This window comes from Henckelia pumila, chromosome 3 (assembly GCF_033568475.1).
Source record: "Henckelia pumila isolate YLH828 chromosome 3, ASM3356847v2, whole genome shotgun sequence".
In the NCBI taxonomy this organism is placed as follows: Eukaryota; Viridiplantae; Streptophyta; class Magnoliopsida; order Lamiales; family Gesneriaceae; genus Henckelia; species Henckelia pumila.
This window is the reverse complement of record NC_133122.1, coordinates 83,793,389-83,811,076: the sequence shown is the minus strand read 5'-3', so window position 1 is coordinate 83,811,076 and position 17,688 is coordinate 83,793,389. Positions and strand designations below refer to the sequence as shown.

General features: G+C 36.3%; 1 protein-coding gene and 1 long non-coding RNA gene across 2 annotated transcripts; both read right to left on the bottom strand.

The window, feature by feature from the left end:
- Positions 1 to 736: 736 nt before the first annotated feature.
- On the bottom strand, positions 737 to 10,025 carry LOC140889124 (uncharacterized). The gene is made up of 6 exons (XM_073296832.1): positions 9,603 to 10,025; positions 8,458 to 8,603; positions 7,829 to 8,125; positions 7,465 to 7,688; positions 5,621 to 5,682; positions 737 to 1,063 (listed from the first exon to the last, which is right to left on the bottom strand). Exons 1-6 carry the CDS (start codon positions 10,023 to 10,025, stop codon positions 737 to 739), a joined length of 1,479 nt encoding a protein of 492 aa, XP_073152933.1.
- Positions 10,026 to 15,387: 5,362 nt separating this feature from the next.
- Positions 15,388 to 17,488, bottom strand: LOC140892495 (uncharacterized). The gene is made up of 3 exons (XR_012152843.1): positions 16,835 to 17,488; positions 16,326 to 16,485; positions 15,388 to 15,785 (listed from the first exon to the last, which is right to left on the bottom strand). It is a non-coding gene; the product is annotated as an uncharacterized lncRNA (long non-coding RNA).
- Between the last annotated feature and the right edge of the window lie 200 nt (positions 17,489 to 17,688).

Genomic DNA, 17,688 nt, shown 5'->3' with positions numbered 1-17,688 from the left:
CGATTGGAATCTCCATCAGTAGGACCTCCAGAAATCATGTTGATAATTCCTCGAGCAGGCGGAGTCAGTCTTTGATGAGCTCGGTCATCCCTGGGCTGGCCCTGATTTGGGCGATTGAAATCTTCGTGGGGAGGAGCAGTCGTGGCTCTCTGTCTCTATCTTCCTCGTTGTCTCCTGTTCGGGCGATACCCCTCTTGACGGATCAATATATTTTTTAATACAGAATGTTGTTGTATTATCCTTTCAATATCTTGATCTAATTGACGACAGCCCTCCGTAGTATTCCCATACTCATTGTTAAAGTGACAATATTTATCAGATACCCTATTTCGAGGTCCCTTCTCAGTCCATGGAGGCCTTTGTGTGAGTTTCCGATCATCACAAATTTGTAGAGCTCGGGATTTGCTTATGCGCAAAGGAGTGAAAGATGTGAATTCAACTAACAGCGAGGGTCGGAAAGATTGTCCCGTACCCAAATTGCTATTCGATCGGGACCTGTGATTCTTCGGACTTTTGGGCCGCTCCCTCTTTATAGTTGCTCGGGAAGTCTGTATTTCTTCCATGTTGACATATTTTTCAGCTCGGGTTAATAATTCCTCGTATGTCTCAGGCGGCCTCTTTATTAAAGATTTGAGAAAATCTTTTGTATCCATCCCTTGCATGAAGGAACTGATGAGCAGGTCTGGGGTAGCCATGGGTACCTCCAGAGCCAAAGCACTAAACCTGGGAATATATGCTATAAATTTTCATGTTCACGTTGCTTGATTGCAAAGAGGCTGAAAGTTGTAGTAGGATGCTTCTTGCTGCTAGCGAAGTGATGCAAAAAAGATTTACTAAAATCCTTGAATTCCTTGATCTCCCCAGGGCATAGCGTATTGAACCATTGCTGGGATGGTCCTATAAGAGTAGTAAGGAAATCCCTACACTTGATCTGGTCAGAATATTTGTGCAACAGAGCTACATTCTCAAAGCGTGCTAGATTTTCCTCTGGATCTCCTTTACCATCATACTCCCCGACGTGAGGCAACTTAAATTGTTTGGGAAGGTCGGCGTCCAATATCTCCTGAGTTAAAAGGAATGTTTCTTGTTGTGGTAGCTAGGTACCCGGCCTGCTTTTTCTTAAGTTGCTCCATCACTTCTTTCAACTTTTTGATCTCCTCAAGGTGGGCATTCTGATCGGGATGCGGAGTATTGGCTTTACCCCTTTATGCCAAAGCCCTCTGGACGGCTTGATTTATCAACTGATCCAAATTTGGGTTCTCTCCATTTTGATTAGTCATCGAAACTCTTTTTCTTCAAATTCCCACAAACATCGCCAATTGATGATGTCGATTTTATACCTCGGGTTCGGTCTGGTAGAATGGATCCTTCATATCCTTTATGAAACAGGTCGGGTCGGGTACCACCGAGTTCTGCACAACCAACAACTAGGTCAAGGGGCGCCGAAAGTGTTTTTGGCGTGACCCCTCCGATGCCTAAGTCAGTGTCTTGAAGGCAGATGGTATGATTAATGCGAAAACTGATAGATATGAGTGCGCGAATGTAAAAGTGAGAGTGAATGTGTGATGAATAATGAGTAATGAATAATGAATGAACACAACCATAACAGTACCTGTATTTATAGGAGAAAATAGAGTAAGTTACCTAGTCGGATTATAACATGTCCTGTGGTAGGACTCTTCACTCATTGGACCGTCTTTGAGTCTATCCCTATCTCATGAATATCTGTAGAATAATCAAGCTTATCTTCAAGGCATCCGAGTCCTACTTGAACTAGAAATGTATGCCCAGCCCATTGGGCCCCAGCTCGGGTCGGCCCATTAACAGCAGCCCATGTCCTGACAAGACCTAACAGGTAGAAAACTGAGCTGGACCTTACATAATAATAATAATCCCCTAATTTGGCTTCGGAATATTCGTCCTCACCGGCCAGAAGGCGAGCCTACATGCCGGTGCCGCCGGCGTGCTGTTTTACTTCATCTCCGGCCTCTCCGCCTTACTTTCTGTCCTCTATTACACAGATTTTGCCGTTGAAATCCTCGTTACAGGTTGGTACACATTTGATTCACATGACACTAATTACATTGTAATTTCCATTGATGATTCAGAATGTATATTGGAACTTTGCATTTAAATGCTCGCGCGTGATTTAGCATGTAGAGTGTGAAATTGCAAGTGGTTGTGTCTAATTACACAGAGATGTAACATTCACTGTTGGGTCTTTTATTGATTCTGGTTTTGTGGTATATCGTATTCCGTTGTATTTTGTTTCTTTCTTTGTCTTCCACATTAAAGACACTATTTGCTATTCCATCTCTATTCAATGTTTTCTCCTGAACTACTCGTCTAATGCTTGACACTAAATTAAATTGATAATTATTAAATAAATTTCACTCAAATTAATGATCCCATTTGGTATTAATTTATGTAATGTATTTCGTTTGGCTTCTAGATGTTTATGTTTAATAATTCGGTTTGTATTCCTTCTTATGGGTCCTAGGTTTGTTATTTAAATATATTTTCTCATTCATGTGGAATGGAATTCTGTTGATCTATAAATTGCGTAAAAAAATGGTGACGATGGTTTGAAAAGCAATGATTAAGAGGAATTTATTGGTTCGATATCGATCAATATTAAATCAAACTAGCATAACCATAGATCCCCGTCTCTGCTCATAATTTGTGTGCCACTTCTTTATACCCAAACTAGTTAATCATATCATCTATTGTTGTCATTTGGTGAAGATTAAAAAAACTTATTTTAAAGGTTGTTGTGATTTTTGCTATGATTTTGGTTGCGTTTTGGTGATTCTTTGAATTTTTCATACCGTGTTTGCTTGATTTCTCTTACATGTATGAAAAAGAGTAACATAAGCATGTTTTAGCAAAGATAGCTTATTTGCATTGATATGGAGTTTAATTACTTAGTTCTACAAGAAAGTTTAACTGTTTCAACTGAATTTTTCTTTGTTTTTGGTTATATTTTGGTGATTCTTTGAATTTTTCTTTGAACTCCAGCAACAATTTGATCATTGGATTCTGGAGTAACTTTCCAATTGAGATCTCCATGCTTGGCAACCTTCTTAGCCTTTTAACTATTTTAGATTTTTCTACAGATTCTACAAGCTAGTGTTTGCTGCTTCTTGAGTTTGAGGACTTATCATAAGGCATTTGTGCTTTAGCACACAGAACAGGTGACTTGCATGCACTAGTATTTGAACTGATTGATTGTTAAAAAGTTAACAAGCAAACGACCAAATATGTAGTATTTGAATTGATTGATTGTATCTTTGGCATTAGAAAGGGCTAGATCTTCTCAGTGGATTTCATACTTTTTCTTGTTTTGCTGTTGGCTAATTAAAATCAGATATGGATAATGAAGCTGAAACTCATATTCAGGAAGGTAATATTTTTTTTTTCATTTTAACAAACTCTTTAACTTTTTGAAGTACAAATGTTTTTGTTTATATTGAAAATGTATTACTTTCATTTGTTACATACAAAATTTGTTACATACAAAATGATTAATTTTTCCAGAACATCATTTCATATTAGTTTCCATACACATTGCACAAAAAGTTTTACCTTTTATTATTTTTATATTATAGTTTCCAAACACATTGCACAAAATTTTGTGTTTAAAAGCCTAGACGAAAATCAAACCTCAATTCATTAGTTTTTGAATTTAAAATTAATGTTTTTTCCCTGAAAAGATCAGATTTGTTTGCTTGCTGATATTAGATTTCTTGGTTTTATTTCTGTCAAATGTTTTTATGCAGTTTGAATATTTCATTCTTGAATTTTTTTAAAATATTATGGATATGTATTTTGCGGTTATATTATTAGTTTCTTTGCCGACTTGGGAGTATATTAAAGATTATGGAATCTATCATAATTTTTTAAATATTAAGGATTTGTTAACATAAAAAACTATGCCCATCGCATAAAATAAAGAATACGAAATCTATCATAATACTCACGTAGTTCTCCGACAACACTCCATTAGTTTGATCCAAGCAATGGACAATGTTTTGCCAATGTATGCTTGGCCCTTTTTGTTTTGTTATGAATTGTGAGTGGATACCCTTGGATGACCCTCTTACTGGTCTGATCCTTGCAGCTCTTTGTGTCTGTTTATGAGATACAAAGGTAAAGATAATGGCTGGTGAAAGCTTTTAGATATCTCTTTCAGCAAGGATATTTTATGTACTTTTTGTCTTTCAAACTTTTATGTGGTTCACGCAATATAAGAGTGGTTAAGATTATGATACATGTGTTGAGATTGTATCTCATGTAGCATAAATAAATTAACTAATTTATTGTTATATAATACGATTCTTGTAAATTTGATGTGTCCATCCCATTATTTATGTTGTATATATCTTACGACATAGGTAAACTTGACCAAAATTTTTAAAATAAAAATCAATTATTTTCACAAAAAAATTGATACGTATATCGTAAAAACTAATACTTTTTAACATAAAAATAAAATTTTCACAGAAAAAATATTTTTAATTTATTTCAAATTGACATATATAAGAAGTAATACTTTTATTATAAAAAAATAAAACTTTTGACCAAAAAAATAATACGTTTTATGTCAAACTTTCTTCCTTTAAAAAATATTTTTCACATAAAAATTAATACTCTTAGGCTGCGTTTACTTGCCTTGATAAATGAAGGATAACATAGATAATACCAACTAATCCTATGTTTACTTGCAAAATTGAAAAATGGTATAAATCTTTAGGCCCGTTAATAATAGGATTGAGAGATGATTTTTAGTCCTAAATTTTTAATGGGATTATAAATATTATGGAGTGAGAGAATGAAAAAAATCAATTATGTCCTTCATTTTTATCTTCCATATTTTTTCCTTCTTTGCCGAACATATGATTATTATGATAGCTAAATGGTGAAATCGTAATTTGTTCTTAATTATCATTTCAATCCCAAAATTAATCCATCCAACTAAACATATTATTATTTATCCATAATCATTCTCTATCATATCAAATTATATTAATAATCATACTTTAATCTATCATTGTTCAATCCCATCATTCAAAGTAAACGTAGACTTAACATAAAAAATAATATTTTTCACATAAAAATTAATATTTTTTTATGTCAAATTAGCATACTTTATAAGTAATGTTTTTAATGTAAAAACTAATACTTTTAATTAAAAAACTAATACTTTTTAAAAGATAATTTAATATTTCTTATGTCAAACTTGCATACGTTAGAAGTAATACTTGTCACGTAGAAATTAATACGTTTATCATAAAAAATAATACCTTTCACAAAACAAGTAACACTTTCATTGTCAAATTAACATACATTATAAGTAATACATTATATGTAATGTCTCAATTTTCTTTCGGAGCGTTACTCAAACATACATACTTAAAGATAAAAATTTGGGCAAATAAAAAAAAACTTTGCGAAAGCATCATTTTATTTATTAAATAAGAGGGTTAAAAAGGTGCACAAAATAATGAAATAAAATGGCCATCAAAAGAAATAATGAACTTGTTTTCCTCTCATCAACTTAAAATGTTTTAAACAACTTTCATTCATAATCTTGCACTCATGCATCGCCCGCTGAACTGACCCCTGCCTCCTCTTCATGTCCACCCACATAGTCATCAATGAATGCATCAATATTATCATTACCTGCACCATTCAAGTATAGCGAGTCTAAAGACTCAGCAAGAAAATGCATAAAAAAAAGGTTTTACTAAAACTTGAAATAACATTAAACTTGTATGCAAACATATCAATGATGTAACCATAACACAAAATATTTGAGGGTTGTGACATATGTGAATTGTGGTAACCGTCATAAAGTGTCATTCATAGTTTTCTGTTGTACAACAACCATATGGCATTACGCCCGTAACTTTCATTCTTTGGATAGCCGCTCCGGAGCTCATCCCGAAGTGCAAACTCCGTCTAACCATCCCGTGATCCATGTTTGGATAGCCGCTCCGGAGCTCATCCCGAAGTGCATATCCCATGTAATCAACATAAGACGCATAAATCATCAAAGTATTTTCCATGTACCATAACATTATTTTTATCATATCATTTCATATCATCATAAAATCATGTTTATAAAACTTCTCGTGATGCTAACATACTTACAAACTTCAAAACATTTCATGAGAAATTAGTTTTCAAGGAAAAGTCACATAAACATGCAATACATAGCTTGACTGATCCACGTGAGGCATTCTATCCGTCCCGGGCCTTTAAACTTAAATTTTTTTTCATAAACATTCATAAAAATTATTAAAATACATTAAAATATCAATAAAATGATTTTTAGGACCCAAAACATGTAAAATGGGGTGGGAAATCCCGAGGCCTATGCGCGGCCGCACTGCTCCTGCAGTGCGGGCGAGCCGCCCGAATACAGGACCAGCAGGTCCTGCGCGGGCGCCCGGCCTTGGCAGCGCGGGCGCGCGGCCTGCACACAGGCCTACGCAGCACATGCGCGGGCGCACTGTCGTGGCTGATTTCTGAACTTTTTCTTATTTTCTGCACTTTTTCAAACCCTACAATGTTTTTGGAATACTTTTCCATCAAAATCCCATTCAACGCCATAAAAACTTCAAAATAATTCTTACCAAAACACCTAACAACTTCAAAGATTTTTGAATCAAAAACTTTCCTTCAACATTTCCCAAAAATCTGATTTCTTGCCTCAAATCATTCGTACTCAATAAGCTTGAGCTGACACGTCAGGAATGCTTCACGTATCACAATCAAGTAACGTATTCATAAGTTTTTCAAAAGAACATGCATAGATCGTCAAATTAATCACCTGTGGTTTTACTTTGAAAATATCTATATTTTTGAATAGGTTTCAAAATAGTAAATACTTGTCTGGATTCGGTTGTTTGGATTTAATCTGGACTGCAGAACGATCTAGCCTCGATAAATTTGAAAGATTTTTGCCCTAGCCTTGATGCAGCCTTTGAAGCGTGAAATAGAGAAAGAGAGGAAAGGAGAACGGCGTCCAGAAATTTTGAAAATAAAGAATGATGAAATTATTTTGACGCCTAACTAAATTATGACTAATGGGCTTGAGAGTTGGTCCATTAGTTGCAAATAAACCTTTTAAAAATTCAATTCTCCTTACCACAAAATACACTGCATAAACTTTGTATTTTAAGAATAAAAATATTTTTCTTAACTTGTTTCGAAGGATAGCCTCGTCCCTTCGGTCCAAAACTAAATACCAAACCTGAAAACTTTGAAAATATAATCACAACACATAAATTTCTCAGGAATTAACACAAATCACATAATTAAACATAAAAATTAAATATTTTAAATAACATGCAATAATTCACATAATTTAATTAATTTATCGTGATTAAGCTAGTGGACTTTTTGGACCTTACAACTCTACCATCTTTAAAAGAATTTTGTCCTCAAAATTTGACTTACCAAACAGCTCAGGATAGCGTGCTCGCATATCCTGCTCAGTCTCACAGGTAGCTTCCTCAACCAACTGGTTGCGCCAAAGAATCTTCACCAGTAGGATCTCTCTGTTCCTCAATCTACGAACTTCTCTGTCCAAGATTTGAACAGGAATCTCCTGGAAAGACAAATTTGGCTTCCACTCCAGTGGCTCATGATGAAAAACATGGGAAGGGTTTGCCACATACTTCCTTAGCATGGAGATATGGAAGACATTGTGCACACCCTCCAAGCTTGGAGGTAGAGCTACTCGGTAAGATCGAGCCCCAATTTTCTCTAGGATCTCAAAAGTCCTATGTATCTTGGGCTCAGTTTACCCCTCTTTCCAAACCTCATAACACCCTTCCATGGTGACACCTTCAAGAATACATGGTTACCTGACACCTTCAAGAATACATGGTTACCTACTTCAAACTCAAAATCCTTACGCCGCTGATCGGCATAACTCTTTTGTCGACTTTGTGCTGTCAACATTCTGTCTCTGATCTTGGCTATCACATCTATCGTCTGAGTCGCTATCTCTGGCACCAAAACAGCTCTCTCTCCTACTTTATCCCAATGTAAGGGAGTTCTACATCTCCACCCATACAATGCATCATACGGAGCCATGCCAATAGTTGATTGATAACTATTTTTATAGGTGAAATCCACTAAAGAAAGTTTCGATTCCCAATCACCTCCAAAGTCGATCATACAAGCCCTCAACATGTCTTCGAGTATCTAAATTACTCGTTCTGACTGACCATTTGTCTATGGGTGGAATGCTGTACTGAAAGCTAACTTCGTTCCCAAACCTTGGTGTAAAATTCCCCAAAAATTCGAGGTAAACTTAGGATCTCTGTCAGACACTATTCTCTCTGAAACTCCATGCAATTGGACAATTTCCCAAATGTACAGCTCTGCATACTGGTTCATCGAGAAATTATTCTGACTGGAAGGAAATGAGCTGACTTTGTTAACCTTTCAACTATCACCAAAATCGACTTCATTCTTCGCGGTGTAACTGGAAATCCTACCACGAAATCCATCGTAACATCTTCCCACTTCCATGTGGGTATTGGAAATGGTTTCAGAAGTCCTGCCGGCCTCTGGTGCTCAATATTCACCTGCTGACAAGTCAAAAATTCACTAACAAATCTTATAATGTCCTTCTTCATACTTGGCCACAAATATAAAAATTGCAGGTCATACGGGATAGTATGGGCTTCAGTCATCACTTCTAATCTCAGTGAGTCTTGTCACGCCCCGGGCCCAGGCCCGCGTCTGCGCGACTGCACAATGGGCCCCTATAGCAACTAATTTGTATTCGTCCTCGATTTACGAAAATGATTAACCCAAGTTTCTATAGAAGTCCATTGTAGCCCGTTTTAAACTCATTTTAAATCTTTCATTTTCCCATGTGGGACAGCCGGACAGGGGTCTCACAATCACCCCTCCTTTAGAATGCGACGTCCTCATCACGACCTGAACTATCGATCCAATAGCACCGAGAAGCTAGAGGTGGCTCCTACGGGTTCAAGAGGTGGCTCCCATCGTGTAGCACTTTGCCCCGCAGGTTCAAGAGGTGGCTCCCACGCACGTAGCACTTTACCCGCATAACACTTATTTCCCAGGGTCTGCCGGCTGGTGATCGGTCTCTGATACCATTCTGTCATTCCCCGAGCCCAGGCCCGCGACTGCACAATGGGCCCCTAGTATTCATCCTCGCTTTACGAAAATGATTAACCCAAGTTACTATAGAAGTCCATTGTAGCCCATTTTAAAGCTTTCATTTTTCCCATGTGGGACAGCCGGACAAGGGTCTCACAAGTCTACTGCTGGCACCCACATTCTACCTCTGTGATGAACAATGTCGTCTTTGATGGTATACAGTGTACCACCTTTAGACTCATCTCTATTCCTCCACACCATCAACTGTTCGTTAGAAGCTTGTCTTGCTCGAATTCTATCAAGCAAACTAGGTACTACTGTTAAGGCTGATAGAGTGCACACCTCTATTGGTTCGATACCTCCAAGTTCATCCGCTCAAAATCTGCAATTAACTCTTATTGGATTTTCAATTGGTTCAATGTCGCAGACTTGCGACTCAGTGCATATGCTACTACATTAGCCTTACTTGGATGGTAGCTAATTTCACAGTTGTAGTTCTTCTCAAATTCCAGCCATCTTCTCTGCCTCATGTTCAACTTCTCCTGAGTGAAAAAGTACTTTAGTCTTCTATGATCAGTGAAAATCTGACACTTTTCATCATACAAATAGTGTCTCCACAGCTTCAAAGCAAATACAACTGCCTCTAACTCAAGATCATGAGTCGGGTAGTTCTTCTCATGGACCTTCAACTGTCGAGATGCATATTCTATACCTTTATCATCCTGCATCAAAACAAACCCTAATCCATTCTTAAAAGCATTGGTGTAAACCACAAAATGACCTGTGCCTTTTGGAATTACTAACACTGGCGCTGACATCAGTCTTTCCTTCAATTCTGCGAAGCTTTTCTCACACTGCTCAGACCAAAAGACCTTCATACCTTTCTGAGTTAAATAAGTCAATGGTAGAGCTATCTTGGAGAAATATTGAATAAATCTCCAGTAGTAACCAGCTAAGCCCAAAAAACTCCGTATTTTTGTAGCATTCTTCGGAGTAACCCAATTTCGAACTGCTTCCACTTTAGACGGATCTACCTCGATTCCCTTAGCTGAAACTATATGACCCAAAAATGCAATTTTCTCAAGCCAAAATTCTCACTTACTGAACTTAGCATACAACTGTTTCTCTTTCAGAATCTGCAACATTGTAGATAAGTGCTGACGATGCTCCTCCATACTACGAGAGTAGATCAATATGTCATCTATGAAAACTATGACAAAATAATTAAAGAAAGGTTGAAACACCTAGTTCATCAAATCCATGAACACTGTTGGTGCATTGGTAAACCCAAACGGCATTACTAAGAACTCGTAGTGACCATAGCGAGTCCTGAATGCTGTCTTCTGCACGTCTTCATCCTTCACCTTCAGCTGGTGGTAGTCCGATCGTAGATAGATTTTTGAGAACACCACCGCTCCCTGTAATTGGTCGAACAGATCATCTATCCTGGGCAAGGGATATCTATTCTTCACTGTAACTTGACTCAGCTCTCTGTAGTCAATGCACAACCTTATTGACCAATACTTGTTTTTAAAAAACAATACAAGTGCACCCCATGGCGATACACTCAGTCTGATGAACCCCTTATCCAGCAACTCTTGTAACTGATCCTTCAGTTCTTTCATCTCAGTCGGTGCTAATCTATACGGTGCCTTAGAAGCTGGCTTATTTCCAGGCAGCAATTCGATACCAAATTCAAATTCCCTGACTGGAGGCAATCCCACAACATCATCGGGAAACACTTCTGGAAAATATTTCACTACTTCCACCTCTTCAAGTTTCGGTTGCTGCAACTTTTGATCACTCGATAGGATTGCTAGAAAACCTGTACAACCCTTATTCAACAGTTTCCAGGCCTTACCTGCTGAAATCACACACGTTGTGCTCTTCTTAGATGCAACATAGAACACAAATGATTCCCCATTCTGTACCTTCAGAGACACTGTTCTCCGCTTACAATCTATGGTAGCCTCATGCTGAGACAATCAATCCATCCCAAAAATCACATCAAAATCTGACATCTCCAATATAATGAAATCTGCAAACAAATCTAAACCATGCATCTGAATCTTACAATTTCTTACCTCGCTGTTGCTCTTTAATTCCTCTCCCAAGGGAAACGACACACAAAACCCCGAAACGAACTCCTCTGGCACAACTCCCGATTTCATCATAAAAATAACAGATATAAAAGAATGTGTAGCTCTCGTATCTATAAATATATTAAAGGTAATTCAGAAATACAAATCATGCATGTGACGATTGTAGAATCCGGGTCAACTTTCTCGTGAGTCATAGAAAAAACTCTTCCTTTAGTAGGCTCCTTAGCTTGCGGGCAATCCTTGAAAAAATGTCTTGTACTATTGCAGTTAAAGCAAGTATTAGTCCCCAGCATGCACTTACCTGAATGAGGCTTCCCGCATTTATGACATAAAGGCACATTTGCCGGCTTTGGAGCATTGGCATTCAACTGATTCTGCCCCTGAGGTCGCGCCTAATTGAGGTTCTGGCACTGCTGTTGCTGCGGTCTACTCTGAGCTGGATCTTTGTACGATCGCTTCTGACTAGGCCCCTGCTGATCTCTCCCCTGGTAGCCAACTCTCTTCGCCTGTGACTCTTTGATAATATCATTCCTATCCTTCTCAGATAACATAGCCTCATCGACTGCTGCCCGGTAAGTGGTTTCCCCACTTAATCTGACATCACGACAAATAGAGTCATTCAAACCCTCCATGAAATGCTTCAACTCCTCTGCAGCATTACCAGAGATCATGGGCACAAAGTATCGCCCCCTCCCAAACTTCTTCACATATTCAGCAATGGACATGCTCCCTTGACGGAGCTCCAGAAACTCTTTGGCAAGTCTGGTCCTGGTACTGACCATAAAATACTTTCCATAGAACACCTCTTTAAATCCGTTACAAGTAAACGTAGTCATATTCACAACAGAACGGTCTCCTTGCCACCAAACCCATGCATCATCATGGAACATAAAGATAGCATACCTCACCCGGTCTGCATCGATGAGCTGCATGTAGTCAAAAATGGTCTCCACTGACTGCACCCTTTCCTCTGCTACAAAGGGATCAACCCATCCTTTGAACTCCGGTGGCCATAAATCCTTAAACTGCTTAAAGATCGAGTTGGTTGTTAGCAGCTCATTGTTGTTCCGGCCGCCTGCTTGAGCTTGGATTAACTGTTGGATCTGTTCTCCTTGGGCTCTACTATGCTCTTGTAACAGATTCGCCAACCCAACCAAAAACTGGTTATTCTGGTTGTTTTGATCGCCCTCATTGTTCGGATTCCAACGGTTAGCCATTTCCTGATGTCCAACATAGTTCACATACTTAATTACGTTTTTAAACATAAATATCTTACTTGAACATGCATAACTCTTAAATTGCAACTACTATCATGCATCTTAAACAATCCATAACATAAAAACTTGGAGACATAAAGACGAAGCTTAGGGTCGTGGCGAGTATGCATGCGTGCGATGAAACCCAGAGCTAACTGCTCTGATACCAAGCTGTAATGTCCCAATTTTCTTTCAGAGCATTACTCAAACATACATACTTAAATAAAAAAAATTGAAAAAATAAAAAAAAACTTTGCGGATGCATCATCTTCTTTATTAAATAAGAGGGTTAAAAAGGTGCACAAAATAATGAAAGAAACATGGCCATCAAAAGAAATAATGAACTTGTTTTCCTCTTATCAACTTAAAATGTTTTAAACAACTTTCATTCATAAATCTCGCACTCATGCATCGCCCGCTGAACCGACCACTGCCTCCTCTTCATGTCCACCCACGTGTCATCAATGAATGCATCAACATGATCATTACCTGCACCATTAAAGTATAGTGAGTCTAAAAACTCAGCAAGAAAATGCATAAAAAAAGGTTTTACTAAAACTTGAAATAACAATAAACTTGTATGCAAACATATCAATGATGTAACCATAACATAAAATATTTGAGGGTGATGACGTATGTGAATTTTGGTAACCGTCATAAAGAGTCATTCATAGTTTTTTGTTGTACAACAAGCATATGAAATTACTCCAGCAACTTTCATTCTTTGGATAGCCGCTCCGGAGCTCATCCCGAAGTGCATACCCTGTGTAATCATCCCATGAGCCATGTTTGGATAGCCGCTCCGGAGCTCGTCCCAAAGTGCATATCCCATGTAATCACCACAAGGCACATAAATCATCAAAGTATTTTCCATGTACCATAGCATTATTTTTATCATATCATTTCATATCATCATAAAATGATGTTTATAAAACTTCTCGTGATGCTAATACTTACAAACTTCAAAACATTTAATGAGGAATTAGTTTTCAAGGGAAAGTCACATAAATATGCAATACATAACTTGACTGATCCACGTGAGTTATTTCATCTGTCCCGGGCCTTTAAACTTTAAAATTTTTCATAAACATTCATAAAAATGATTAAAATACATTAAAATAGCAATAACATAATTTTTAGGATCCAAAACACGTAAAATGGTGTGGGAAATCCCGAGCCCTATGCGCGGCCGCGCTGCTTCAGCAGCGGGGGCAAGCCGCCCGAGTGCAGGACCAGCAGGTCCTGCACGGGAACTCGTCCTTGGCAATACGGGCGTGCGACCTGCACGCAGGCCTGCACAGCCCATGCGCGGGCGTGCTGCCGCAGCTGATTTTTGAACATTTTTCTTATTTTCTGCACTTTTTCAAACCCTACAATATTTTGGAACACTTTTCCATCAAAATCCCATTCAACACCATAAAAGCGTCAAATAATTCTAACTAAAGCACCTAACAACTTAAAAGATTTTTGAATCAAAAACTTTCCTTCAACATTTCCCAAAAATCTGATTTTTTTCCTCAAATCATTCATACTCAATAAGCTTGAGCCAACACGTCAGGAATGCTTCACGTATCACAATCAAGTAACGTATTCATAAGCTTTTCAAAAGAACATGCATAGATCGTCAAATTAATCACCCGGGGTTTTACTTTGAAAATATCTATATTCTTGAATGGGTTTCAAAACAGTAAAAACTTGTTTGGATTCGGTTGTTTGGATTTAACCTGTACTGCAGAACGATCTAGCCTCGATAAATTTGAAAAAATTTTGCACTAGCCTTGATGCAGCCTTTGAAGCGTGAAATAGAGAAAGAGAGGAAAGGAGAACCGCATTAGAAATTTTGAAAAGAAAAAATGATGAAATTATTTTGACTCCTAACTAAATTATGACTAATGGGTTTGAGAGTTGGCCCATTAGTTGCAAATAAATCTTTTAAAAATTCAACTCTCTTTACCACAAAATACACTGCATCAACTTTGTATTTTAAGCATAAAAATATTTTTTTTAACTTGTTTCGAAGGATAGCCTCGTCCCTTCGATCCAGAACTAAATACCAAACCTGAAAACATTGAAAATATAATCACAACACATAAATTTCTCAGGCATTAACATAAATCACATAATTAAACATAATAATTAAATATTTTAAATAACATTCAATAATTCACATAGTAAAATTAATTTATCGTGATTAAATTAGTGAACTTTTTGGACCTTACATTATAAGTAATGTTTTTAATGTAAAAACTAATACTTTTGGTCAAAATATTAATATTTTTACATAAAAAGTAATACTTTTTATGTCAAACTTGCATAAATTAGATAATATTTTTCACATAAAAACTAATATTTTTATTATTAAAACTAATAATATTAATATAAAAAGCAATGGTTTTTACTAAAAAATTAATATTTTTTATTTTAAATCACAAATTTTATAATACTTTTAACATAAAAACTTATATTTTTGATAAAAAATAATACTTTTAACAAAAAATTAATATTTTTTATGTCAAACTTACATACGTTAAAAGTAATAAATGTTACATAAAAGCTAATACTTTTATCATAAAAAATAATACCTTTCGCAGGGCAATACTTTCAATGTCAAATTAACATATGTTATAAGTAATACTTTTCACATAAAAACTAATACTTTTGACAAAAAATGTAATACTTTATTTTCATATGATTGGTGGTGAATTTTTACCCACCATATTTTTTGACATGTGATATTCATGTCTTTGAACTTATACTTTATGTAACTTCTCAAATAGAATATCTTTAAATTTTCACAAAATTAGAAACTAAAATTACAAGTTACACATGAGAATTCGACACTGAATATACATAGCGGTAAAAACTTCACCAACTTACACAACTTAAGAGTAAGCAGCAGATAAATACTAATAAACTTCAAGAAGGAAAATGTTCAAACTACAATTTTCAAAAATGCACAAGTGACCTCGATGCTAGATATGTCCATTTCTTCGGTTACCCTAGATAATTTGGGTTTATAAAATGGCCAAACCATTAAGATTATGCTCATAGACATATAATTCTATATTCCTATTAATTAATTAATTAATTAAGATAACTAAATACACAAAAGTTTTCTTCGAATCTACTACATTGTGAATACCATCTCTTAATATTTCAACATGTTTGGTAGTAGCTGTTTCAGCAGCTTGCTTCTCAGTTTTTTATTCTTTTCTACAGCTCGTTTCTCAGCTTCTTCGAGAGCTTTAGCTATTTTAGTTCTCTTGGCTTGAAGATTGGCCTGCATTGATTCAAAAATACCAGAAAAAGCAGCTAGTTAAGACAAAACACAAATGGTGGATATGGAATGGATACATGTGCACATAACCCTTGCTACAACCAATTTTTTTGGCTAAATCTAAGGCATCAAATTTCATAATTTTGTGTACGTACGATTGAGCAACAATTTCTTTTCCCGAGCAATTTTCCAATGGTTGGAAGCTATTGGAGTAGATGCACACATAACATGATGATAAGATATGGGAGACAATACCAAGTTATGATATCTAAATAAATATCATGTATTAAAATTTTGTTCTCATGTTATGGTATATAAACAAGAACTAAGTGATACGATAGCAGTGGAAAAAAAAAACAATACATGTATGAATGACTGTGACATTCACTTCACTTTATCAATACAATTGAATTACTTTTTCAAGAATTGCCTAAATTTGAGATATAACTGAGTAGTTGTCAAAATAGAGAAAGAAATATTTGAGTTTAAGCATGCATCAGGCTTACAAAAAAAATATTTAAATGATACAAAAATGGAAAGAACCTCTTTTCAACTTCAATCCTTTCTTGACGCAACTTTTCTTCCACTAGAGCATTTTCTTTTCTTTTGCCTCTTCACTGGCTGCAACGTCTCTTATTTTTCTTTCTTCTAGTTGTTCGTAATCTCTTTTTATATCCATGAGGTGATATCAAGTCCTTCATCACTGCAATGCGATGATTCAACAAAGTTGTAAGAAGGCCATAATCTCATCCAAATTAAAATATAAGAGCTGACATACCAGATCATTGCAATCTAAATCAATATAAAGCTCTAATACATAAATTTTATGCACCCATACTAAGAATGAAATTTACCAGCTTCAAAAAAGTTCCAATCACACTATCTGAAACACTTGTGCCATTTCGAATGTTGAACTAAAAGATATGCTAAATGGCTATTTTGAAGGAAATCTTGTTCCCGAAACCAAAAACAGATTAGAAATTCCAAAATCAGTCATTTTAAATTGGTTTTCAAGAAATCCACAAAAAACAAATTAAATCTAATGTGCAAACCTTTATGGCCGGAAGAAACTCGTCGGGAATCAAGATGGTCCACTGTCGTCATTGACTCCCTCGGTGGCACCATTTCTCGCCATCAATTTACCCCCACCTCCAAAAATACAGATGAATAGCAAACCCAAATATTTACATTCTACAGTATCACACACGATAATATATATGAGCAAAAATGTGTAAAATCAGAGAAAACCAGAGCAACTAAAACTAAAGTAGTTCAACCATCAAACCATTACAGCAAAAACAAGGGAGAAACCGAAAAGATAAATAGCAAGACTCCAATAATATAATAGCATGCCCCATATTGGAGAGCAACGAAAAATTTCCCAGTAAATGTGAATTAACCAAGTCCCATCGTCAAATATCGAAAGAGAAGGATGTCAAACTAGAGTTAATCATAGAAAAATGGAACTGAAAACACACGATAAACCATAATCAGATTCTGATGTGATGAAAGTATCATCAGTTGTTCCATGAATCTTCTCCGATCGTAGTTATTTGAATCCAGCTGATCAGAATTGAAGAAGCATCGATCTTCTCTCAGAAATTGGATTGATGTTCCGCGGTAATTGAAGAAGAATCTAGTTTCTCACCGAAAATTGGATATGAATTGGGTGAGAATTAAAGAAAAAATCAAAGAAGAATTTATGATTTTGTTTGCGTAGAGAATTGAACAATGAGCTGATTTTGTCTGACCTAAGATCCGAGTTTCACATAATAATTAATCGGGTAATTTAATTGTATTGGGTTGACCCGTCTCACGTGAGAGATCGTCTCACGAGAGACCGTTTCACGTGAGACTGTGTCACAGAAGTGTTACTCATGTGTTACTTATTAAATTTGATATAACT

Bases quoted from the DNA above. Each gene is read 5' to 3' on its own strand.
- LOC140889124 (XM_073296832.1), bottom strand. From the start codon at position 10,025: ATGAAGGTCTTTTGGTCTGAGCAGTGTGAGAAAAGCTTCGCAGAATTG. The intron at 8,604-9,602 runs GTAGTAGCATAT...ACTTGTCAGCAG, and splicing joins ACCATCCAAGTAAGGCTAAT to GTGAATATTGAGCACCAGAG. The intron at 5,683-7,464 runs GTAAGTCAAATT...TGAATGGTGCAG, and splicing joins ACGCTATCCTGAGCTGTTTG to GTAATGATAATATTGATGCA.